The sequence below is a fragment of the Anoplopoma fimbria genome, chromosome 16, assembly GCF_027596085.1.
Source record: "Anoplopoma fimbria isolate UVic2021 breed Golden Eagle Sablefish chromosome 16, Afim_UVic_2022, whole genome shotgun sequence".
In the NCBI taxonomy this organism is placed as follows: Eukaryota; Metazoa; Chordata; class Actinopteri; order Perciformes; family Anoplopomatidae; genus Anoplopoma; species Anoplopoma fimbria.
Genome location: NC_072464.1, coordinates 16,394,814 through 16,421,123, shown reverse-complemented (window position 1 = coordinate 16,421,123; position 26,310 = coordinate 16,394,814). Strand labels below are relative to the sequence as shown.

General features: G+C 40.8%; 1 protein-coding gene across 1 annotated transcript in view; it reads left to right on the top strand.

Annotated features, from left to right (window-relative positions):
* The window catches only part of LOC129105018 (E3 ubiquitin-protein ligase SH3RF3-like), an 84,089-nt gene extending 62,285 nt beyond the window's left edge, over window positions 1-21,804 (top strand). The window contains exons 4-10 of the mRNA XM_054615885.1: window positions 1,466-1,774; window positions 3,325-3,440; window positions 6,543-6,713; window positions 9,669-9,940; window positions 12,793-13,118; window positions 20,537-20,895; window positions 21,636-21,804. Coding sequence (XP_054471860.1) covers window positions 1,466-1,774; window positions 3,325-3,440; window positions 6,543-6,713; window positions 9,669-9,940; window positions 12,793-13,118; window positions 20,537-20,895; window positions 21,636-21,804 — 1,722 coding nt within the window. The remainder of the gene's footprint in view (window positions 1-1,465; window positions 1,775-3,324; window positions 3,441-6,542; window positions 6,714-9,668; window positions 9,941-12,792; window positions 13,119-20,536; window positions 20,896-21,635) is intronic.
* Window positions 21,805-26,310: the final 4,506 nt, after the last annotated feature.

Sequence of the window (26,310 nt, the reverse complement as noted above, 5' to 3'; positions counted from 1 at the left end):
AATGCCAAACACTAGACACATTTCTGGTGTTCACAAAATTAGAAAATGTATTTATATGACACTGCGAAAATACTGGATTTGATCAGAGAAATCTGTGTGCTGAGGAACACAAGAGAAAACTGTCTATATTTATTCTTTTTATTTTATTTTTTACTCTGCCACCTCTTTCAGAACCTTCAACTCAATGCAAGAGCTACACCTACACCAATCAGCAAAGATGTGTTACAGGGCTTCACAAACTTTGCACATCTCATTAAAAACAAACAGAAACACTGAGTGCTCTCTGGTACCATAAACCAGGTATTTATTCCTCAACATTTCTGATGAGAATAAAAAAGAAGAAGAATAAAAAACACCAACCACATTATTAAAATCCAGAGCTGTGAGCAGACCATTAAATATATACACCTAATTGTGTACTCCGTGCTAGAAGTAGTGTTTACCTCTTACATTTATTTGGTTATACTAAAAGTAAATAGGAGAATGTAATCACCCAGTCCTGACATGCAATTAGAATTGTTGAGGATAAAAACCAATAAAGCTAAAAGCTTATATCCATTGTGGTCCTCATTATAAAAGGGTGCGATGACAGTTTACTAGCACATTACAGTTACAGAATATTACATCTGAAACATTGTCATCAACAAATTAAAGGACATTTAGTTTGCTGTATTACATTAGGTGATAGTTGTTTAGCTGACGCTTTCATCGGAAGCAACTGAAGATGTGTGGAGTTTCTGCTGTCCTGTACTAAAGGGAGTTTTTTCCACTATTGGAGTGGAGCCAGGATAGGTATAGGAGAGCTAGCAGGGCCCACTTCATAATGAGGGAGCAGCAAGTAGTAGAGTGTAGTGGATGTGTGTGTGTGTGTGTGTGTGTGTGTCAACGATTTTTTTAGGTTTAATTAAATGTTAAATTAAGTATTTGGTCATTCAATCTGGCACACGATTGGGTTGATTTTCAGAGTGTAAATTACTTTTGTTCTTAATTTCTTAAAGAGAAACCTTCGGGAGAACCATTAAACACTTATCTGTCCTGATGTATGAAAAAATAATTAAACTTGGAATAATATCATCTTAAAGAAATAACTGAATCAGATTTTACCCCAGAATACAATGCGATAAAACCACAATGATAAAAGAAAGAACAATCCTGACTCAAGGCTGGTTATGTTATGTGTGGGAGTGTGTGTGTACTTGACAAAGACGGATTATCAGAGTGTGTGTTACACAAAGGGAAGCTCACTGGACCAGCTGTTGTAAGTGATAATTGTTATGCTGCTGGCTTTTGAAGAGCTGCCAGCAAGAACAAGTGAGCGAAGTACCAGAGATCTTGCTATGGATGTGAACCGCAGAAGACTGAAATCTTAACACCTGCACTTTTCCTTTCTTTTCTCTTGTCCTCCCCTTCTCCTTCCTTCTTTTGTTCTGTCAAACACCTGCTTCTCCTCCTCCTCTCCTCTCAGTTAAATGAAACAGCCAAGCAGTTGATGGAGATCGACAAGCCAGCGCCAACCAACGCTCCAGGTCCGAGCTCCGAGCCGGCCCCGCTGGGCCCCTGCTCTCCTGGCCCCTCCCCCAGCGCGTCCCCCTCCAATGGAAATGGCTCTGGCCATCGGAGAGGCGAGGGGAAGAAAAACGCCAAGAAGAGGCATTCGTTCTCCGCGCTGTCGGTCAGCCAGAGGGCCGCCCAGCTCAACAACAGACACAGTATGGAGATCTCCCACCCGGTGCTCATCAGCTCTTCTGACCCCAGAGCTGCTGCACGCATCCAGGTACACTCACAAATGTTTTTTTGTTTTTTTAGTGCATAATCATAAAAAATGGAGTTGTTCAGATTTTTGTTCCCTTAGAATAAATCGCTTATATCTACATACACAGTGGGACCTCGTCACAGAGGCGGCTATTCTTCTACAGTAACCCAGAACTAGCTTTATTTATTTATTTAATTTAAATGTGTGAAAAAGTGATTGCAAAACAAGTGCAGACAAGTACATGAAGGCACAAACGGCTAAGGAGATTATACAAAGTAAGACAAAGACAGGGGACAAAAGCAATCTGAGGAGTGTAACATTTAGATGGATGGGTATGAGAAAACGATTGCTGGCTCTAGACTGGGCCTTCCCCGTTTTCGTATCGGCCACCGTAGTTCTCCTACACTCTTGGCACACCGGAAGTTTCAGTTGGTTGCAATCTGCAACCTCACAGCTAAATGCTGCCAAATCCTTCACACTGCACTTTTAAGTCAAAGTACATAAGTATTACAGTACTTGTTATAAAGGTTGGCAAAATGTTAAGGTTAGGTGAGATGGAGGTTTTGAATCTTTAACAAAATATAATATGTTATAAAATGATCTTGTGTTTTCTGTGTAAAAACTTAATCTGAAAAGTATATAGTGAAAAAAATATGTTGTTTGTGTTTCTTCAACTGCTATACTTCCCCAGATGTTCTTCTTCTTTAAAACCTTGATTTTGTTTGTCAATGAACACTATTTAGCAAGACCAAAGGGATCAGCTGATCATTATCTACATTGACAGTATGAAAATAATTGGCACTGACATTCAAGAAAAACAATTCATTCATTCATTGTTCTATTGATTGGATTGTTTTTATCAGCAACTGAAATTCAAAGAAATCAAACAAGCTACAGAAAAAACTAAACACACTTTGGAACACAAAAGTCTCTGATTGCTGTGGATTTTTTTCTTGTAGATAGTCTCATAGATATATATGTGATAATTCACACAATTTTTTTGCACTTTATCTAAAAAGACCTTAAAAAGGTATTATCCGATAGGTAACGATCAAAATGGTGTCACTGTGTCAAAGCAAAGAGTGACAACATTCTGCATTCAACATTTGCATCTGCGTTTAAATGTTAACACAATTTCTTACAAGCCAACATACAGTATATACGCTGATACAGATAACAGTATCTGCAATAAGCCGATATATCAGCCCAATATATTATTTCTTGGCTGGGCTCTAAGCATACTTACACAGAATATGCAGGACACAAGCACGTACGTTTTGGAAGCCTTCACTTTGGTTGCTTCTCTCTATTCGAGATTTTATTAACTTATTCCCCAATCACCCACTCTGGCAGTTCTATGTGACTATTTGACAGCTGGAGACTGGAGACACATTTCTTTTACATTTATTGCCTCTGGTTGCATTCCCACCTGAGTTAAATGTGTTTTTGAATAATACCCAGGATGCGTTCTGAAAAGCCTGGAATGGCTGCCGGCACATATTGCAAGTAATGTTTTATTTTAAATGGAAACCAATCGATCTGTATGTGTTTATCTCTCCGTGTGTCCGTAGGATGCATCTCACCTGGGTCCCTCTCCCTCCTCGGCAGGGGTACTGGTGCCGCCCAAAGTGGCATCAATAACCTCTGAGCTGCTGGCCCATGCCAAGGTGCAGCTGCCACTCAACATGTGAGTACACGTCAGGGTGCTGTCAGCTCACCCACCTGCGACCAGGTTTTTTTAAGTGCCTCCTTACTTCCAAAACACCCGTTCTGTTTTCCAACAGAGTGGAAATGTGCCTGAGAGCCAAACATGATTTCAGAACCTGCCTCCTGGCAGCGTTAAAAATAGTTCCTCTTTTGTGCCCAGTGTTATTGGCCATGTTCCACCACCTCTGCAACCACATTTACTCCTCCACTGGTCAAGGATCAAATCCCCCTCAGAAAGGAAAAATAGTCACACACCATTCCCTCAGTTGGGTGATGCTTACGGTACATCGGTGTTTCATAACAAGGCTTTCAACAGCACAGCCATCACTTACACTATGCATTGTACTGCACAGTACAATACTGTACAGTTATGTATGCATTGTTATTAGAAAAATAAATTCTTAAATGAACAAAGAACAATAAGGTGTGTAGTCCTTATTAACAATTGCAGTACTGGATATATCTTTTGTTCAAAATATATGCAGCTAAATGCTTGTTGTGTCAGCTTTTTTAGGGCTTTTTGTGAATTTTTACTTTATTTAGTAGTGGACAGACAGGACATGAGGGGAGAAGGAGAGATGGGGATGACATGCAAAAAAAAAATTTAAAACGGATGTTGTATCGGCATCTTCAACCCCCTCAGCTTCCAAGGAATTCCAACAAGAAGCTTTTTTTTAACTTCTCTGTCCAAAACTTTCAGACAATACCCACAAATAATACAATAGATGGTTAATAAGACTCAGTATGAGTACTCAAGACAAACAAAGCAGGTGCACTTAAGCTGCTGGAAGCTATTGACTGAAATTACTTCACAGGTTGATCATTTTTTGAATGGATTAAGAGAGGAAAAAAACTCCTGACAGACACGCACAAGCATAATTGAATTCATGTGGAAATGTAACCTCACTAGTCACATCCAGATGGTTGGTGAGGCGCCAACGCTGAGCAAGACTGTTCTATATTTTACCTCTTAATTAATCTAGCAGGTAACTGCCAGAAAAGTACGAGTATCTTCAAGGTGAGTGTGTGTTTGTGCTCTTGTACCTCTATCCTTGTGTGGACCAATTTGAGTTTTAGACCTTGAAAGGGTATTTTTGGATATTTTTGGAAAGTAAGGACATTTGGTCAGTAATTACTTGTTTCAAGGTTAGTATTAGGTTTGTGGTTTTGGAAACGGGCCAGGCTGTTTACTATTAACTGATGCAAACACAGCAACACTGTCAGCTTTAATAATATCACCTCCCAAGTAGTGCCAGGCACACACACACACACACACACACACAGGCTCTCACACACACATACACTCAATACACACGCACACACCTACGTCCGGAGTAGGTTTGTTCTATTGATGAGGTCGGACGTTTCCATCTTGACCTGGCAACTATTCCTGTTGCCATGGGGAGACAGGAGATGGTCCCCACATCTGTTACCATGGCAACGGGGAGGTAGCGCATATATGGCTTGTTTACTCTGTGGTCTTATCGTCTTCTGTCGGGGTCTGGCACTGGGTGCTACGAATGTCTCCCAGCGACATGACCAGAAACTTGTTTGTATGTTAACGTAGATGGAATACACACAATAAACCCAAATACTAAAATGCTAAGTACTACATTCATTAGCTTACCTGTTAGTGGGCAGGTAAACAAAGACATATTTTATTCCCATTCATCAGATTGCATATCATTTTGGAGGTAGTAATCATTCAGTCAGCCTCTGCTGGTCACAATGACCAGAAATTACTTGAATTCTCATTAAGAATATAATGAATCCCAGGTTACACTGCAAAATGAAAGCAGTCGTACATCTTGGTTTTTTTTTACGAGTCAGCCTGTTCTGATCCTGAAACGTGTTTTTGTAAAAGTTCATGTGATATAGTTCACAGTTCATTGTAATATAATATGTCCCAAAAAGCCTTTGGTTCTGGTTAAATCGTTTTTCAGACCTCAACAGACCAATACCCAACATATTAACAATGTTGGGTATTGGTCTGTTGAGGTCTGAAAAACGACTGCAGTCATAGTAGAACATATTTAATGGTTTCCATACTATAATATCCCCAAAGGCCTCATTCCTCTGTTAAAGAGAATGTATTCTCAGATAACTTACCTGGTAAATTATGGCCCAAAAAAATGTTGAGCATTTTTGCCTGAGAAACTTTTGTCTCAACTATATCTCAAAATGTCCTTTTAACTGTTATCACCAGTAAAACTCAGAGTGTGTAAGTGAATTCAGTCGTTAAGGTAAAAGCTGTCTCAGAAAACAATCCTGGTTTACTCAAATAAGATTGTCCAAACTGGTAGTCATACCTCGCTAACGAAAACTTTAAAATAAGATTTAGTTGTTGCTGTTTGAATGGAATTAATTTATATTCTAAATGAGATCAATTACTGATCTCTGACAACAAGCTCTCATATTTACATTTGCCGCCTACAGTTGCTTTGCCACTCTTGGGGAAATGGATGGTATATGGTGGGAGGACCAACCTCCACAGTTCCTCTCTTTGTGCTGACAGAAATCCTATTGTAAAGCAAAATATTGTTTGGTGGTTTCATAACGCAGTTGGTGGAGCATCAACAGTGAGCATGCTCTAATCCTTTGTTCCTGTGCACTGTTCATCTCAGTATAAAAAATAAAATGTGTAAAATATACACTTCTGAAGAGTCTTATTTTTCCTTTTGTAAAAAAAAGTAAATGGCAATAAATTCTTGTAATCTTTAAACTTGTTTTTGATAACTAAAAAAAGGAATGTGTCATGAATAATCTTGAGTCCTTTTCTTGATACCAGAGAAGTTATTTGCTTTCAAGTAAAATACCATTAAAATTTGGAGTTCTCTCCTGCCTTCTTAAAACACCAAAAGAAATGTCTTCTTGTTTTTTAAAGGATTCATTTGCTAATGTACATTCATTTGTTTTATTCGTTCAGTTATTTGCATTTATAATGGCTTTGCTTTTACTTTGCATAATACACATTAGGGGTAATCCACATGGGAGATAAATGGAATTTGGTGAACAGTTTCTCCAGCTTTCCTGCTGACTTTATAATGATTTTGTAATTTGACTGTTGCCTTTGTTTCCACAGATATCTGGCTTTATACGCCTACAAGCCCCAGAAGGCTGATGAGCTTGAGCTTAGGAAAGGAGAGATGTATCGGGTGACAGAGAAGTGTCAAGACGGGTGGTTCAAAGGAACCTCGCTGAGATCTGCTGCCTCTGGTGTCTTCCCGGGAAACTACGTCACCCCCGTGTCCAGGTCAGTGAGCTCAGGCTTGGGCATGGGGAGGGTGGAGGGTAATGTTGTGGTAGATCTTCCTAGGAACATCCCAGCATCCAGATAAAAGCAAGTCCTGTTGGTGGTGTGCAGTTATAGAACAGTATCTCACTTCCTTTGCCCAAGATGAAGAAGGGACAGTGACCACATGTGCTGTCAGGGTGTTCCTCTGCAACAAAAAACGACCCCTACTTGTGGCAATTATAATGTACTATAAGTGTAAGTTTAGCTAACTCATTCAGGTGAGAGGGCTGATGGGTAGTGGTGATCAGGGGGAGTCTTCTCTTTTTGCATTGCATGTCATTTTCATACGCCGCTGGTATTTCAAACCTTTGCTCCACTTGTCGTCTGTGTCATTTGGTTTGGTCATGTGAACACAGCAGTGCAGTACAATCAGGCCTGTCATTTTGTCCTCACACAAAGGCAGTGGTAGCGCAGTAGGTGTAATTTGTGTTGTAATTTTCCGGGGTTGTTTCCTGGCTTGAACTGACCCTGAATACAGATCAGACTGAGATGTGTAATTTTTCCTGTTATGGCATGTAATGGCACTTGTGTTTCTGTGTACGTACGCTGCCTCTTGTCACATAGGCACGCCCAAAAAGCAGCGTTTTCCGGCTTTAAGTTGGGGAACGCAAGATTGAAGAATACTGTATTATTCCTGCTTCAGCCTCTGCTGAACACTTTGCGTCAGGGTTTTGCTTTCACCAAAACTACCAAAATGGTTTGGTCACACCAGCGACAGCATATTCTGATAAGTACTTACCTTGAAGAGACTGTAAACAATTGCGAACTCTGCACTTTTTCCATTAGGAAACAAAAACACTTTTTGAAGTTTTAATTAGACTGAAAACACATGAGAAAATCAGTTTGACCCATCTATCGCTTTTGGAAAATGTGTTTTCTGTTGTTTTTTGGGGGAAAATCTAACCTTACTGTTTTAACTGCTCATTAAAATTCAGACAATAGACATAGCGAACCTGATGTATTTCCAATTTGATTTAAATACACTGTGACATACATAACAGCAGTCAGTTGATACTGGCTTTGTCTTTTTAATGTTGGGCTACCACAAACTCAGTGTAGATTATTACCGTCGTCATCATGATTAACATCATCATCATCGTTACTTTTGGCAACACTGTTACTCATAGCTGCAAAAACCAAATAAAACAGAAAAATGGGTGTGCTGAAGTCATATTTGGCAATTTAATTACCCTCATTATTCCTGTATGTGTTAGAACATTTGCAGTGGCTGTTCATCTAATCTGTATTCTGCTCCATGATGCATTCAAAGAAAAAGAGAGAGAGGAAGAAAATGAAAGCAAAGGAGAATTAGAATAATAGAAATAGGAAGAAACTAGAGAATGAGGGAGAGAGATAATGAGAGGATGAAAAGAAAGATATGGCAGTGTAGGACAGGAAGGTGGAGTGGCGGGAAAGCGTTAAAGGCAGAATCGGGCGCAGAAAGAAAATGAGTTGGAGAAAGATGGAAAGAAATTGAAAAAAAAATGGTAAGAGAAAGCAACAGAGTGAGGCGTATAAAGAGAAAATGATACAAAGAGATGAAACGGCAGCAAAAACAGCAGGTGTCCCTCTCCACTTGATATGAATGGCTGCTCATATTCTGCAGTTATGCAATCTGAGAGAGAGAGAGAGAAAAAAAGAGAGAGACAGAGAGAGAGAGAGAGGCAGGACAGGCCAGTAATCAAATGTGAGGCAATTTGTTATTTTTACGCGAGCATACTCTCTCCTTCTCCCTCCCTCCCTCCCTCCCTCCCCCTTCCTTACCTCTCTCCCCTCCTTTGTCTGCAGTGCAGCTCAGAAATGTTTCAATCTGATAATGAGAGGCTGCCAAAGATGCCCACACATACACGCACACATGCACACGCATACATTGTTGAGTTAGGCCGATACTCGCTGACAAACAGCCTTTTTGAAATGCAATTTTTAATATTTACATATTTGTTGTGAAATTTATTATAATGATTGATAAAAATACGCATTATTTGATTGGATCAGATTCCATATTAGAATTCATGAATGCGCTTGGATTGCAGTTATCCTGTATTCATTTGAGATTTTTACCATGTTATAACGGCATAAATGCTGCTTCATGAGGATTTTTGGAGTTAAGGATGATTGTCTTCTGTTATAAAATAGTTTGAAGTCTTAAAAGTTACTGAAAGCAACTAAAACTAGGGACCATTTGGGATGATCACACCATCCGCAACTCTAAACTGGGCCAAACACAGGGACTCACAAGGTGAAAACAGTACCAGCGGCTGGTAAATATATGTTTCGACCTTTACAAGCCCAACACACACAATAAGCAGTCCTCAAATCAAATAATCTGTGAATAACGTTGCTGTTTCTATTGGTACACACATTCATGCAGGACACACACAGAGAAAACCATAACTCTGTATGTGTGTGACAGGAAGTCGATGGGCGGCCATAAGAGTGTGAATACCGTCGAGTCAATAATGTTCAGCTCACTGTTTTGCCATTCAGCACTATGCAGACAGAAACTTGAGCGGCCAGCAGCTCCATATATGTTACAGTGGAACATTAAGTCGTGCTGATCCACCGGTCAGATAATAACGCTGAAGTCAGTAACTTTGACGGAGCTTTATAGCCCTTTCTGCTCTGCTATTATGGACAAAATACTGTCTATTAACATTTTGTACTAAACAAGACTTAAACAAAACTGTCCTAAACCCCAGATAGGATTCAGCATTTTTGCATTTATGGTTCCCTTTATGTTTTTTTCTAATGAGTTTTGGGTTTTATTGCGTCACTTAAAGTCTGTGGTTATTACAAGCAATTTAAAGCAATGTAAAACATGTGACTAGGGCTGACAGAAATACAAAAATATCAAGTATAAACATTCAATGACAAGCTAATCTCCCTCTCTCCTCTCTCCTCTCTCCTCTGCAGGGCTCCGTTTGGAGTTGGTGCTTCTCGAGGCTCTTCTTTGTCCAGTCCAGTAGGTGGTGGAGGAGGAGGAGGAAGCGGGTGTAGTAAAAACTGTGACCCTTCGTCCCCAGGGTCCCCGGGGCCCTCCTCGTCTCGTCCCTCCACCCCACTCCTAAACTCTGTGAACACCACCAGTCCTGCCTCCTCTCCGCAAACTGCCGCCGCCCAGCTGAAGAACTGCCTGCGCTCCAGTCAGCACACGGCTAACCAGGCACGCACCTCAATGCAGCTGGGTAAGCAGAAACGTACACACACACAATGATACAAATACACATAATGGGCTTAATCATTAAGCACCAGATTCATTAAACATTCAGAAGCATTTGTTTTCAGTTTTGTTCCTGTTTTAACAGTCTATTGATCCATCCGGATCACATATTCACTGATTACCATAATGGCACAGCCCCAACAAATCCCAGTAAAGAAACGTTTTCTAATCTTCTTTTCCGAAGTGGCACTCAAGTTAGAAATGTCTGAGAACTTAGTGACTCACGAGTCGAGCTACACTTGTGAAAAACAAACATCCTGCTATTCTGCAACAGAAGCAGCCACATTAAAGCCTCCCAATATGGCACCAAGTGAAAGGGGAAGCAAATCGTGTTGCATCCCTCCAGGGAAATGTTAAGCGAGTGGAAAGACAGTAGTTACTTGCAAGAAAATGTGTCTTTGTCTGGTATTTTTTGGGCCATGTTCTGCGATATCACACTGTGCAAAAGACTCCTCACCGGCCTACAGGCTTAAAGGAGCAGAGTGCAGATTATGCATCTTGCAGCATTTTATCCCCTTGGTACCTTATAACAGACTAATAGAATATTGATCAGTGAATATCCAAATGAATGAGCAGGTTCAGGTCCAGTTAATGGATTCAAATGTAGCACATGGCCAAAAGTTGGTCGACATTGGAACATCAAAATCAGCATCTCATTCCGAAACAAAAACCAGACCAAGAGTACGGCCAAGTATGTGAACATATATTAGTTTGTCCATAAAGTGTATTTTTGTTGTATATCAATATGTCATATGCCACATATCTATTTTAAAATACTATTAAAATCAAACTTTTTTTATTCCATTCATCAATTTTCTACAACTAACGCAGGGCTTAAAAACACAAACTCACGCTCACATCTACAGAAACATTTTGAGTTTGCAATTTACCTAACCCTGTGATGCATTTATTGCAGTCACTTTTGCCTTCAGGAATATAGGAGAGACAGTGCAGAGGTGATAGGAAGTGAGGGAAGAGAGATGAGGGGTGGCATGCAACCCGAACCGGGGGCGTTGCAATTATATTGTCAGCGTCTTAAACCCCTAAATGCCCCGAGGACGCCCCTAACCTGCATGTCTTTTGACTGTTGTTAAAAAAAAACCCACAGAGATCCCAGAGGCAGGTGTATGCTTGTTGTTAGGTGTCTGAAAACCTACATGTGATACTGTTTTTGGAAGCAAACATTATGCACCCATCCTCACTCTTCCTTCCCCCTGCTCTATACTGAATCATCACTGAACATAAGCCATTACTGCAGAATAGTTACAAGAACATACAGCTACTCATAATTTAGCGCAATTGCAGCATTACCACATGCACTCAAACGTACAAACTGTGCACATACAGTCCGCACACATAGACATTACTAAGAGCTCTCACCAACACACTCACACGCACACACGCACACACCTGTGTCTGTACAAGGTCTAGATCATATCAGCCTTGCTCTCCACTCAGGGTCCATTCATCTCTCCAGAACCCCTTCTTTTCTTTCTCTTTGCATGCTTTCTTTCTCCCTCTGAGAAAATAATGGTGACCATTTCTTTTGGAAGGCTGAAGAGTACACACTGTGGGAACTCGACCAAGAATAACACACACACACACACACACACACACACACACACACACACAAACTCACGCTAGCAGAGACATGTGCACTCCCACACACATTCACACACAAACGAACAAACACAGCTGAATGACATCACTGTTTTTTGCTTTATGGAGGCGTAATGACAGAGCTTCATGCCTCTCTCCGTCCACCTCTTTTCTCCCTCTGTTTTTTCTCTCGCTCTTTCACTCTCACATACACACAAACAGACACACACAGACACACACACACACACACACACACACACACACATCTGGTCTCCATTACAAAATAAAGTATGTGCATAGTTCTGGCGTTTAGTGGTTTTATCACATGACCAGCACGCCTCTCTATGGATTTCTGCCTGAGTGCTGCAGTGTAGAAGAGCAGGTGGCTAGCAACCCTGTCTTTTTGTGTGTGTGTTTGCGTGTGTGTGTGTGTGTGTGTGTGTGTGTGTGTGTGTGTGTGTGTGTGTGTGTGTGTGTGTGTGTGTGTGTGTGTGTGTTTATGTGAGTATATGTACATGCTTCTATTTTTATGTGGGTGTGTGTTTCTGTGTACTTTTATCCTCATGAGCACCAAATGACCTCATACACATTGAAGCCTGAGAAAAGTGTTCTGAAACTCAGGACCTCTCAGCCTGTTGTTTTATTATACAAGGCGTTCATTAAGAGTTAGATCCTTGAGTTAAGCTTTGATTATTCACAGGATGTAATATATTCACATTTTAGCAAATTGGTTTGAATTTTTTACCTCATCCTCTCAGATTGGCCCTAATTTGTTGGTTTTAGTCAGACCAGAAATGTACAACTGAGATGATTTAAAGACACATTAAGAAGACTCCACACTTTTAAATAAGTAAACTGTATCTATGTAATAGGCTGGTTTTCTTTGCCTTCCGCTAAATGCATTTGGAGATAGACTCCAGCAGCCTTTACTTAAGCATTTAAAACTTAAGCACAACAGTTGGCCAAGTAATTGCCTTTTGCTTTACCCACTATACATTTTTAAACATTACTGTAATCTTAAGTTTGCACAAAATCATCCAATAAGGTAGATATTGGCCTCATCATGCTGGAACCTGGGATCGCCTCTTTAAGTGCATTTATTTTTATAATATTGCTAAAGCCAAATACCAAAGACATAGATTATTATCATACCATATCTCTCCTCATTATTAGTTTCTCTCGATTATAATAACACACGTGTGTTTGTGTCTGTTTTAGTCCACAGTCCTCCTGCTGGAAGCCCAGAGCGCCCCACGGTGGCCCTCTCCCCGCTGCGTCCTCAGAGCTCCTCCCCCTCGCGCTGCCCCGGCCAATCGGGTCGTCCTCACTCCATGGTGTCTCCAGGGCCGAGCCTAGGGCCCTCACCCCTCTCCTCTCCCGCTTCAAGGCCCCTCCTCCCCCTCTCATCCCCTCTCTCCTGCCTCACGCCTCCCAACGTGTCAGCGGCGCTTCTCAACGGGGACCCAGCCAGTCCGCTGCAGCCGCCCTCGCCGGGGCCCTCCCACGGCCCCAACCAGGGAGTCCTCGCACCCAAACCAGAGAAGGTGAGCCTCGTCCTCACAAACAACTACAAAAGGACATTTTAAGGGTTAATTATTAATGTCTTGTTTTAAAGCTGGGGCGTGGATCTTTCCCCCCTCTGTCAGTGAGAGTTATTACTCACACACTGTCGATGCACGCTTGTGACGTATGCCTGCAGGTGAACTTGCCGCATATACCCCACCCCCAAGAGCTCTATCTTCAAGTCTTCCTGTGCAAATTAGGAGGCATTTGAAAAAAAGGCACCTTCCCAGTATTTTATGAATCCCAACCAGTCCAAGAGCAGCAGTGTGACATCCTTGCCTGCCCTTCATCCTTTCTTCATTTCTTTAATTGGTCCCTTCGTTTATCCTAGCCTGGAGCATTCACTCCTGAAACTTCTTCTTGGAAATTTCCACCATAACCTTAATGTGCGTTCCAATACCTATAGTACCATACTATTTAGTATGCCAGAAAAAAAGATTAAGTACGTCCAAATATATAGTATGTAAATGCATTATGCCATAAGTACCAGGATGTCCCACTGCATCCAGTCTGGGTTTTGCAGTATGCAAGCCAGCATGCTTTACTGATTATTCTGACCCACAATCCTCTGCGGAGATATGAGCAAGAGGGTCAAATAGATTCTGATATCTCCACCAGCAGTCGTCTCAATTAACCAGATTGGCATACAAAAGATTTTTGGGGGTTTTGAGAAATGAGAACAATAAGCACTTTTTTCTAATAGAATAATTAGATGTCTTGCTTCTACAACACAACTTCTTTTGTTTTCACACCACATGCATATTCAAGAGCTGAATGTAGTTAATTCACACTTGTTTTCCAGAGGGAATTATAAGATATCACTCACACAAGTACATAAAGAGAAGACAGATTGTGGCTAAACGGGGTCTTAAAACTCTTGATCATAGAAAAGGACTTTGAATGCTGATTAGTTTAACATATTTGAATTGATATTTCATTTCAATTAAATGAGAGCACAGCTTTCTGTTGAGGGGTACAGCTTACAATTGTTTTCACTATTGTTTAATTGTATTATTATTTTCTTGATTAATTGATTCGTCATTTAGTCAATACTTTGTAATAAAATAGTGAAAAAGGCCCATCACAGTTTTCTAAAGCCCCACTTGGTGACTTGAAATAGATTATTTTATCTGATCAAAACTCCAAAAAAGTACGGATTTACCACCGCAACAGCTCCTCACAACTGAGAAATAAGAACTATGAAACAATTGATATTGTTGCTTAAAAATGACATGAGTGATTGATCAATTATCACAATTCATGCAGGTTAATAGTCAGTCGCCTAATCAAGTAATTGTTACAGCTCTGACTCTGACCATCATTATTGATTATTGAATATCCAGTCAGGTAACTGTTGTTTTCCCAGCAGGGAATTCAATATAATGAAACAGATATTACATTACAGTACAGTCATTTAGCAGACGCTTTTATCCAAAGCGACTTACAGTCAGTAGTATATTACATATCATTCACCCATTCACACACTGATGACAGGCTACCATGCAAGGTGCCACCATCAGACTCTAACTAACATTCATGCAACATCCAGTCCACACCTTCGGGAGCAACTTGCCCAAGGACACATCGACTGCCGAAGCCGGGTATCGAACCACCATTGGAGAACTACCTTGCTCTCCACTACGCCACAGCCGCCCTATAGATATTGAGTCTGTGAAAGTCAACACCTCCGTTAAAAAAACACAACCCTCTTGTTTCAGATCACTTACTCAGCAATAGCTCACATATAATAAGTATGAAATGAAAAACATACATGGTGCCACTTTCATTTTGATTCCAGACGTTTTAATCATCCTGTAAATAAAACTCACGATTCTTGTTTTAAGTAACTTAATTAACACCACATTAGCTTAAAAAAAGGTGTTTTGTCTTCCGAACTTCACATTCAGCTTTGTGTGAAATCTGTTATGTGTGTGTATGATGTGCCAGTAGTCCTCTCCTACCTCAGCAAGTGTCATTCACCCAGGCGTCTGGCACAAATGCTGAATGCCAACTTATGTTGTGAGATCTGCCGTGGCAAAGCTGTGGATGTTAAATCGGGCCGCACTGACAGTGAAGGATGGCACCGAGAGCTCGCATCTGTCTCAGCTCCATTTGTTCACTGTTGGCTCCACTGTCTGGGACAGCTAATCTATGGCTAGCTGACAAACAGCTCATTGACTATGGAACAGCAGGCAGCAGGCCTTGTTTACATCGTCACACTCAAAGAAGGCTTGAACCGGATTCAGGTTTATTACTCATACACTGAATATATCTTGAAAATTTGGATTTTCTATAGAATGCTCTCATCTTATCACAAGTACAAACATTTTTTGTGATCAAAGATTCTTTCTCGTTTGTTTTGGAATGCTTGGAAGCGATGCCCTGCTTTACTCAGACTAAATGAGCTGCTACTCTGCCCAAACCAACCTCTCAATATGGATTTGGCTGTAGTTGTAGCTTATAAATTCTGTTTCAGAAGCTTTTACGGACTGACAAGATTAAGATTCTGGAGGAAAACATAATACGTCTCCGTTTTTAGTCGGGGTAACTCCGAAGATCAAATTTCAAGATACCGAGTATTGGCACAAAAAAATTCGTCTCAGTCCCGAAATATTACATCATTGTTTCCCTTTATAAAATATTCCGCCTAACACTCATTCACAGCACCTACCTTTGTGGCTTTGAGCTTGGCAGAGCAGAAGCATCAGGTTTGAAGTCAGGGTGTCGATGAGGCTGCACAGAGTCAGTCTTTGTTACAGAGGAAACGATGAAGCAGCTATGATAACTGTCTGGCAGACACAGTTAGGGTAATCTCCATCCGACACACTGTCACACTGTCTAGAGTGCAGGCAGCCAGCATCGCCGACACATAACACGGTGGACATTGAGATGTGTTTGTAGAGCGTTTCCAACAAGTCTGCCCATGCAGGGCAGCTGCCAACTAAAACGCTGTCAGAAGAGCCTGTAGAATGTCAGAACGTCCAGAAAAAAAGTCTTCAAAATATCTTAACAGACTATGTTTAACTGTAAAGTATTAACAGCTTTGGGTTTAGATAATAACGATTACATCCACAAAAACGTGTAGTTACCATGATCCCTTTTTTTCTTTCCCATAATTACCCCAAAGAATTTAAAGAATGTGGAAATCGGGTGAGTAAATGAGAGAGTACTTAGCTGGGGAGACAGCACAGAAATGCATATCCCTGAATACAAAGACTTGACACTTTCTCACAGGATTACAAATGTGTAGCCTTTTTGTTAATTTTTTTTTCCACCAAAAGATAAATGACTCTTCCATAAATCTAACGATGCTCACTGTCTGCAGCGTGAACAGAATGTTCCACGGCTTTGGAAACATACATTTCCTTGGGGAGAAACTGTGGTTCAGTGCATCATTCCTCTTAACCCTGAGTATCTTAACACCCCTGCGTCTACTCTGTAACGTTAAGCTCAAAACCTGCCTTTATCAATGACCTCGACATCAGCTCTGGTTTCTTCCTAGATGTGATTGCTTTTAAATTATTTGATGCGAGTGTGGGGAATTTTTATTTGGAATGAAATGAAAACGTCACACATTAAGGCATACAGGTTCAGTTCAGTTCCAGTACCCTGCCAGTGTGCTGCAGAGCAAAGAACTCCTCCAGTGCTAAATTAGATTTAAATTGTGTGACATATTAAATAGTGTGTGCATGCTGCCATCTGGTGGTTCAGCAGCAGCTTGACTCACTCGTGTACACAGAAACACACACGGAGGCGAGCATACATTCACAGAGGCAGATTAAGCCCTTAAGCCTCCAGATGAAAGAGGAGAGGGAGTAATTATTCATGTTTTGTCTGCTGCTTTCAGTCCCACCTCCTTCCTTCCTTCTCTCTTTCTAGATCTCTCTGTCCTCCTTGCTTTCTTCCTCTCTCTCTCTCCACCTTTTCTCTTTCCTCCTTTCCTCTCCTTCTTTCTGTCCTCTCCTCCACCTCTTTCCCTCTCTGAGTCCCTCCCCTATTCATTCCTTCCTCCCTCTGTATCTCACCCTTTTCTCCCCTTCCATTCATCTTTCTTTTCCACTCCATCTTCTCCTCCCTCTACCAAATTTAAATTTAAACAAGCTTTATTTGCATGACGGGAAGGAAATGTATGTTTCCAAAGCCGTGGAACATTCTGTTCACGCTGCAGACAGTGAGCATCGTTAGATTTATGTAAGAGTCATTTATTTTTTGGTGGAAAAAAAATTAACAAAAAGGCTACACATTTGTAATCCTGTGAGAAAGTGTCCCTGTATTCAGGGATATGCATATCGCTAAAGCTCTGATAGGTGGAGTGCAAGAGAAAGGAATGCTGTTGGTTTTTGGTCTGCTGAGTCCTTTGTTTGTTTCTGTGCTGTCCCATGTCTATACTTATACTGGTCATTAAGACTATGCATTGTCATTGTTTCCCTTTTGAATTATTTGGTTTTGATCAGATATTACAAAAGTTTTTTTGTCACTTATTCTGATAATTTGGAAACAGTGTACGTTAGTTGTTGGAGGTTCAATGATTGGATTTATTTCTGACATTCAGTCTGTTTAGATCACTCTTTGGGTTGTAATATTTCTACAGAATTGCGGAAAGTCCCGTGAACTAAACTCAACATTTGTTTAATAAGATGTTGCTGCCTTTCTAATTATAATTCACAGTGGCTGAACTGTGAGTGTATATTACTTTATTAAAGTGGCCCAATACTATTAACTGATTATTTGTCAGACAAAGTAAACTATTTCACAATGTTAACCTTTTTTTTTATGGCCGTTTTTTACTATTTCTCACAATTAATTGGTTGATCAAAAAATAATGAATGGATTAATCAAATGGTAGTCGGAGCCCAAAGCCATAATAGGTGTTATCTGTCGTTTCTTTAGGAAAACTTTCTTCAGTGTTGTGTTTTCCTGAGGTCTGGCTTTCTCTCAGATTATCACTTTGATTGCCTGGTTCAGTAGTTGACTGTATTAAGGAGCCATCTGGAAAGGCTTGAAAATTTGGTGTGACAGCTGGGCAGAAAAATAAGTGATAAATAAATAAATATGCAGATATATATAACAATTTTAATATATTGAATAAGTTCCCTTTCTCTTGATTTTAGTTTACAATTATCTAAAGATGAGCTCTCCCTGTTCAGAAACTGGTGCAAAGGAGATGAAAACAGATGTGTAGACAGCAGAGAGAACTCATTAACTGTGATATCCACAAAGAAAACAGACTTTACACGTTCAGGTGGTGGAAGCTGGGAGCTCACATACACATAAACAAACCTGAACCTGACAACAGAAAACATTTTTTAAAAGTGCTTTGCTCTGATATCTCACATAACCATTCCATTACCTACTTCTCTCTCCATGCCAAATGTTCTCTTTCACAGCAACAGTTGGCGTTCTGTTATTTACAGTATTTTTTTTTTTTACTCAACCACAATCTGTTAAGACCCGCCCTACTCTTTTTGGGCAGAATTTGATAAGTTTATTGCTGATAAAGGATTTGGTTGTTTTTACAAGGATGGCGGCCTTATGTAAAGTGCTCTCATATATAATTATAATGTCCTGATTATGTTGGTATGTTGTCTATATGGATAGAATATGGCTCACTTATTAACAAGGAAATAAAAAAATGGCACTTACTACTACTACTACTACCACACACCCTACTATGACTTTTTCATTTAGTTTTTTAGCTTTCATTTTTGCAACTCGATGCCGTTGCCTTGACGACTGTCCATCTCAACATTGGAAAGACAGAGCTTGATGGAAAACAAATTTAAATAAAGATGCTTGATCCAGCAGCCCATGTATAAAAGAAACAGATGGCTGAGGGAGAGACAGGGCTGATATGGAGGCTTCATGCATCTACAAAAAAAAAAGAAAAAATGTAATTATGCTCAGGCATGCTCGGTATTGATCCAAGTAGTGATGACTGAGACTGTAAAATCAGGCCAAGCGGCAGAAGAGACTGTTTCGTGCTCGTGCTATCACATAGAGTCAGACTAAACACTTTCTCTATAATCAATATAAATTATTCTTAAGACCCCTGCAGTAGACGGTAGACCTTTGTATTCAGCTTGTAGCACCGTTCACTGACCACTTTGCTACCTGACTGTTCAAAATCCGCATTGTGGCTGAGCAGGCATTCATACTGTGAACATTATGTTAATTACTTTTCTGCGTATCAGGGTAGTAATTACTCCCATTACCATTGTTTTCTTTGTTCTGAGCCGTGATTTATGTCAGGGGAATCAAGCTGCCTCTTTTGTATTGATGTGATAGTTAACCTGGATCTGTTTGTTCTGCTCTTAGAAAACAGCCCATGTGACATTGCCATGTGAAGGACAATTTTTTTAAATTCTATAAGATACAAACTACCTGTCTGTTCTCCTATAACTAACACATCTGGGAACATTAGTAACCAATGCAGTGATTTTGTTTTTGGTTTCCTATGACCGAGAGAACTCGCTCTGTAGTCTCATCACTACCATTCAATTATGTGTCAGTATACACTGGTTTAAAGGAGTAGTTCAACATTTAAAAATTACAAAAATCCGCCTACCACTTACAACTAAAGCTCACTTATTAACTAGTTTTATCTTGTTTCTTTTATGCTCACACAGAAAGAAAGAGAACAATTTGGGATTTTACAGGAAGTTTCCATTTAATCTGAGAATGCCAGTCAAACAGCAGATACGCTGCACAGAAGTACTGGATGGATGAATAAAATGTAGATTCAGCATTTTACTTCCTCTAAAGTCTTTATGCTAAGCTAATTATCTCATAGATCCAGCTCAACATTTAGCGTCCAGACATTACAGTGGTATCGATCATCTGAAAAGAAAAGCAAATATGTGTACATCGCAAAATGTTGAACTATTCCTTTAAAGGGAGGCAAAATTTATCATTTTTAGAGAGGTATGACCTAACTGTCTCCAAAATAAAAGGCACCAAAACAGCAGCATAAAAGAGACATTAAATATTGCATTCTGAATTCCTACGACTTTGTCCGTACGAATATTGAAAGAACACAGCTCACCTTGCTTTACTGCCTCTGATGAAACAAATGTGCTTTTATTATCAGGTTTATTCCTCGTGTCAGATGTAGTCAACAGGAAAATATTTTTCTATTTGTTTTCTAAATGTGTTTTTGATGAATGTGTGGGGAGTGCATTTGTGCTCTGTGTTTTTTTATTTATAGAGAAAAGAAAAAGCAAATATTCTGTAGAGGTATTGTTTACACCATTTTCATTACAATCTTGTCACTTTTCAAGATAGGCTTTATGAAACCTATATTCCTGGTTGTCTCACCGGCTTCTGTGTTTATTTGCTCCTCCCTCTCTCCCCCTCCTCTTATATCTCCCTCGGCCTCTACATTCACTCCATCCATCATCAGAAGGAGAGAAAAGCAGGTGGTTTATTAAAGCTCTTGTCGGGGGCGGCAGCCAAGAAGAAACCTCGCTCACCTCCGTCCTCCCCGCCCACCCACGACCCCTCGTTGGCTGGCACCAACCCCACCCACCACCCTCACCACCATCACCACCACGGCCGCTCAGGCTCCTGTCCGATGGCGTCGCATGGGCGAGCCGGCTCCTGTCCAATCGAGAGTGAGATGGCGGGGGCCATTGGGCTGGAGCCCCTGCAGAGGAAGTCCGGTTCCCTGGACACCAACTTCCCCATGTCGCCCCCGGCAACGCGGGCCAGCAACGCTCTGATGGTCCTCCGGCCTGAACCCAAACCCCTGTCCAGAGAGAGGTGGGCGCACACACAACCACACAGAGAGAAATTATGATAATCTTGCTCTTAATAATGCTAATAACTTTAATAAGTCATCTTTTGGACTTTGATGCCTATATCATCTGGGATTTAATATCTACTCACAAAATGTGAGCTGCGTTCCCTAAAGAGCAACACTTAATAGTGGCGTGATCATGTGATCAGTAGTTTTATCCCAGTACGGTACAACAATACATAAACCAGTAGCCTTAAACACCCGAGCTCTGCCCTCATAGAACTGCCCTGAAGACACTTTATTTCAGAGGACATGAAAGAAGAATGAAGAATTTAATGGTAGCATGTACAATACTGGCAGCAGGATGCTAATGTATTTGGAGCACTGGTTATCGAACCAAACCATGCACATCGCTCCTTCTGTGTGTGTGTGTGTGTGTGTGTGTGTGTGTGTGTGTGTGTGTGTGTGTGTGTGTGTGTGTGTGTGTGTGTGTGTGTGTGTGTGTGTGTGTGTGTGTGTGTGCGTGTATGTGAGAGGGATTCGCAGAATCCATTAAACATATTGACAGGTTCCGGAGATACCCAGGGTCGATATATTTCCTTTTACCCATAATTCCCACTGCTGTCTATACTTGGGAACATACTGAGAGTCTCCACTCATACCCGCGATGGATAAACGCTTTCAGCATGCGATGTTGCCCACGGCTTTGTGTGTTGTGTGTGTGTGTGTGTGTGTGTGTTATAGCTGTGTTTGTGTGTGGCAGGTATCGTGTGGTGGTGCCCTACCCTCCCCAGAGCGAGGCGGAGATCGAGCTGCGGGAAGGAGACGTGGTGTTTGTCCACAAGAAGAGGGAGGACGGCTGGTACAAAGGCACCCTGCAGAGGACAGGACAGACCGGCCTGTTTCCCAGTAGCTTCGTCGAGAGCTTCTGAACTGGAGAAAATGGAAAAGAAACAAAAAAACAGTTCCTAATTCTGAGTCGCAAAACACACACAAACGAGCCACACACACGCACAAAGGATGGACTGACATTGGTTTCCATGAATCACACTTTTGGAATCTTGCTTTGATGAAGAGGCAGAATGCATTTTTGAGAAGTTTTTCCCAGAACAATCTGTCCCCTCATGCACAAATTAAAAGCTGTTGAATACTGGCACAAAACATCATTAATAGTTATTGTCTTCGGAAACCCATATCGGTCCAGCCAAGTCAAACACACACACACACACACACACACACACACACACACAAACACACACAAAGGAAAGCTGGCCCCGGCTTCGACCAGCCACACAGGAAGCAGGGCAGCTTTTCCCGTCAGTCCCGTTGGACCCGTGATGTTGACTACTGAAGGCACACAGAGACTCAAAGAGCACAGAAAGACAAAACCCTGCCTCCCAGATCTCCTCCTCGGCATCATCCACCAGCAAACACTAGCACAAAAAGCATTAGCTCTGCTTTCCACTGAGACCTCAGAACTTGAATTCGGGTGCTGTCTTTGTTTGAAAAGAGCAGATTTACCGCCAGGTGATGAGGGAAGTGTGTGAGCCAACAGTCCAGGATCATTGTAAGCACATCTCCATGTCTAGTTTGTGACAACAAGCACATTTGATTCTTACCCAACCCAATATATGTTTATAACAATGCATGTAGCATTATTATGTTTTTTGTTAATATGTTTAAAATAGATTGGTTTGATTGTCCCAAACTAGTCATGCTATGAAGATCTGTCACAAAACAAAAGGTGAAATATGAATTCGGTGAATCATTCTTCTATTTATATAACTTACATACGTTTATAAAGCCCATTTTTAACTTGAAATTTGACCTTTATAGACCCCCACATTTGGGTTAAACTAAATAAACTGGTTTGCTGAATGTAGGAAGAAACAAACAAGTTACGCCAAACTCTTTAAAGTATTGGTTTGTATTGATAAAGTTTCCTTTTGATATTTTATGTGGGATTATAGAGACAAAGAATGCACTTGGTAATAATTAATTCAACTTGCCAATATAAGTAGACATACAGTATTTTACAGTCAGTAATTATTTATTCGACAAACGGTATTTCCGTTGCTAATTGTCCCATCCTTCTTCTTCTTTTTCTTTAAACATGCACAAACCTTTTTGGTAAAACAGAAATCTCAATCCAGCCGCTTTAGTTTGAAATGTAAAGTTCCTAAACAAACCAACAAGAAATATGGAGTAGCTAATCCAGAGATCATAAATACAATACATTCTTGCTGACAGTAATCCCTCTCCCTCAGCCTTTTCTTACCGTTGAGAGTTTTTGTTCGACTGCAGCAATATTGTGAAACCAAATGTGTGTGGATCCAACGCTCACAGAAGAATGTACGGTCGGGGGGGGGGGGATCACACCTGAAGTCAGTGGGCGGGGACGCAAGATATTCATCACACAACTGCCAACCTTTGACAACAACTTTTCCTCTGATCTTGTCGACCTCTAACGAGTATTTTTGTATGGCTTCAGTGAGTGTACAGTCAGTCTGCTTTGTGAATTTTCCCGCATCCTGAGTGTGGATCGCGGCGTGTCTAGTTTACATCCAGCCACAACCATCTACCTTGTTTTCCCTGTTTCTGGAGAAAGAAGCAAAGCAAAACTCAGAGCTTGACTTGCTAACTGTGTGTGTGTGTGTGTGTCTGACTGTGTGTTCGTGTGTGTGTGTGTCAGAGAGTAAAAGCAGACTAGTATCGGTGAAAGAACATAGATCATGATGGGTTTACCTCACCTGCTGTTTTTAAGAACAGGGCCAGAATGAAGCACAGACAACTGCTGGCCATGTGCACACAGGTGAGGCTCACTCATTGGCTGAGCACAGAAATGGTCTGATAATGAAGTTACATGATAGATCTGTTCTTTCTTTTTGTCCATGTAATTATTTGTAATACTTCTAACTGAGAAAGAGGAGTGGCACAAATTTTTTTTAATTGTTAAAAATGTTATTTTTAATGTCTTCATGCTCACCTTGAACTTAAAGTGGAGATGGCCTGTCATGGCGATTGAAGTGTTTTTATCCCCATTTTTAGATTGTAGGGAAAAGAACTCCACCCTGATCTCTTAAACTGTGAAGGAAAGTGAACAAAAAGATGGAAATGAACTTTCCAAAGTGATGACAGCATGGTCTGCTATCATCCTCTGGCTGCTGGCAGTGAAGTACGAGCAAGATCTTTTTCCGTCAGATACTCAAACACAAGAGAATTACCAGAGCTGTTGTGACAAATATGGCTTTTTCAGTTAGAAACAGTATAGGAAGCAGCCGCTTTGATTCTTTACTAATTTAATTCTTGATTAATCAATTCTGTTAATTTAATACTATTTCACACAAGTGTACTAGACTATCTTTTAAAGAAGAGTTTAAGTTCAGTTAAATAAAAAAAAATCCAGTTTATTTGCAATGAAAAGGGTCATAAATAAATGATATTAGTTATTGGAAGCTTCAATCCAAAAATATGTGCATTGGCCTTCAAAACCTGTCAGTCAAATCCTAGTGCCTACGAATGCCAACACACACAGTATTTACATCAGGCAGACCGATCCATCGTTTGTCTCCTCCTTACTTTCTTTGTATCGGTACAATGAGCCTTCTGCTTGTTCTTCTCGCAGCTCTTCTTCGTTTGACTCCATGACAAACAAAAAAACAGCAGATCCCACAAACAGCTCTGCACAAACCCCCTTGCGAGGATTTCCCTCATCTTAAAAGAGGACTCTAATTCCTACTGAGTCAAACTTAAGCACAAGTCCTCGTTTGTGTCGGAGATCAAAGGATCTCGACTGTCTTATTTCGTTTTCACAAGGTCGATGCTGTGAGGAGGAGAGTTTACAACAGTCGAAACATCAGGAATAAAAACCTCAGTGGTCACTTTACACAAAACGCTGGTTTCACACATGTCGTTTGTGTTTTATTTACGTGATGTACACTTGTCTTTCGCCTCAAGCTTCCTGGTTGTAAATACCTCTTGAGAAACTGGTGGTGACAGCTTGAAAAATTGTAAACAAGCCATCAACATCAGTGGTAATTCCCATTGGACATGAACTACACACAAAGCATTGCAAATGCAAATTATAATTTTTTGGACTTGATAGCAAATTACTATCCCCTTTCCTTTTTTTAGTCCTTCCAGGAAGCTTGAGCTCTCACCCTGCCATCTTGAATTAGATGTCGGCCATATTTGTTCCTATGGATACTTGTTTGAGTGTATGTGTGTGTGTTATGATGTGTGTGTGTGTATGAACGAGGGAAGGGGGGCCTCTGTATGTAGCTCTTTACATAAAAAAAGGAACTTTATGAAAAAGTTTGGTGCAGCGTGGACACTCACGCCTCATCAGAACTGAGTCGGGTTCAAAACAGCGGTACGGCGAGGAAAACAGAAAAAAAAGTATATATATTATTCTATATTGTGCAGAATATTTATAGGCCTTTTGTGCCATTGAAGTCATGCTCTGCTCTGGCCATGCAGCGCTCTCTACCATGTGATCATTATACATCGTCTTGTACCGATGACCCGTGGTTGATTTGATTGTTTTTTCATGTCAAGTGCATTTTTCGCAATAAATGCCTTTGTTTTAAAAATGATTTTCAAAGTCTTTTTTTTTGCATCTGCCTGCAGCTTTAAAATGGAGATAACACAGGCAGTGAGAGGAAGTAATATACATTTGTGTACTCTGATGCATAACAAACACATTACCTGTACGACCCATCAGGATTTTACAGTTGCCCTTTGGAGGATTCATGCTGAGAATCATATCCTGCTCTAATTATAATTATCTGCACTCACTATGTGCTCGTTATGAGCTTATGGAGCCTTATGGGCAACACAGGTACAGCTCTCTGACAGAGTGTATTACCGTCATTATCATTACAGACATGCTATTGAGGGATGTTTCGAAATAAAGCTCACACTCTTTCTTGCTTTTCATGATTCCCTCCAACTTCTCCCCTCTTTCTCCCCCTCTCTCTCTTGTGTTCTCAAGCCAACACTGGCATGGGACGAGGTGTGTAATTTGTAATTTAAGAGCGTCGCCGGCACTCCCCTTAAATGACAACCTCATCTCTCCAGCAGCCGGGCCTGTCTTCAATGATCACCCGCATTTGCATTTAGAGTGACTAGCAAAAGGTGACAAGGGTACGCGTACAGGAGTGTGTGTGCGTGTGTGTGTGTGTGTGTGTGTGTGTGTGTGTGTGTGTGTGTGTGTGTGTGTGTGTGTGTGTGCGCAAGTGCCAGGGGTTTGACAGCTATCTTGGGTTGTAAGTGCATGCAGGAAAACTTGACACTAACACGCAAACTCAAACTGCTCTATTTATGAGAGCAGTAAACAGGCAGCAAATTTTTATATTTTTTCAGATTTCTGCAGAACAAAGATAAACTATGAGATAACCACTTCTCACCCAGAGAGTAGCTGACAGTGTATATATACA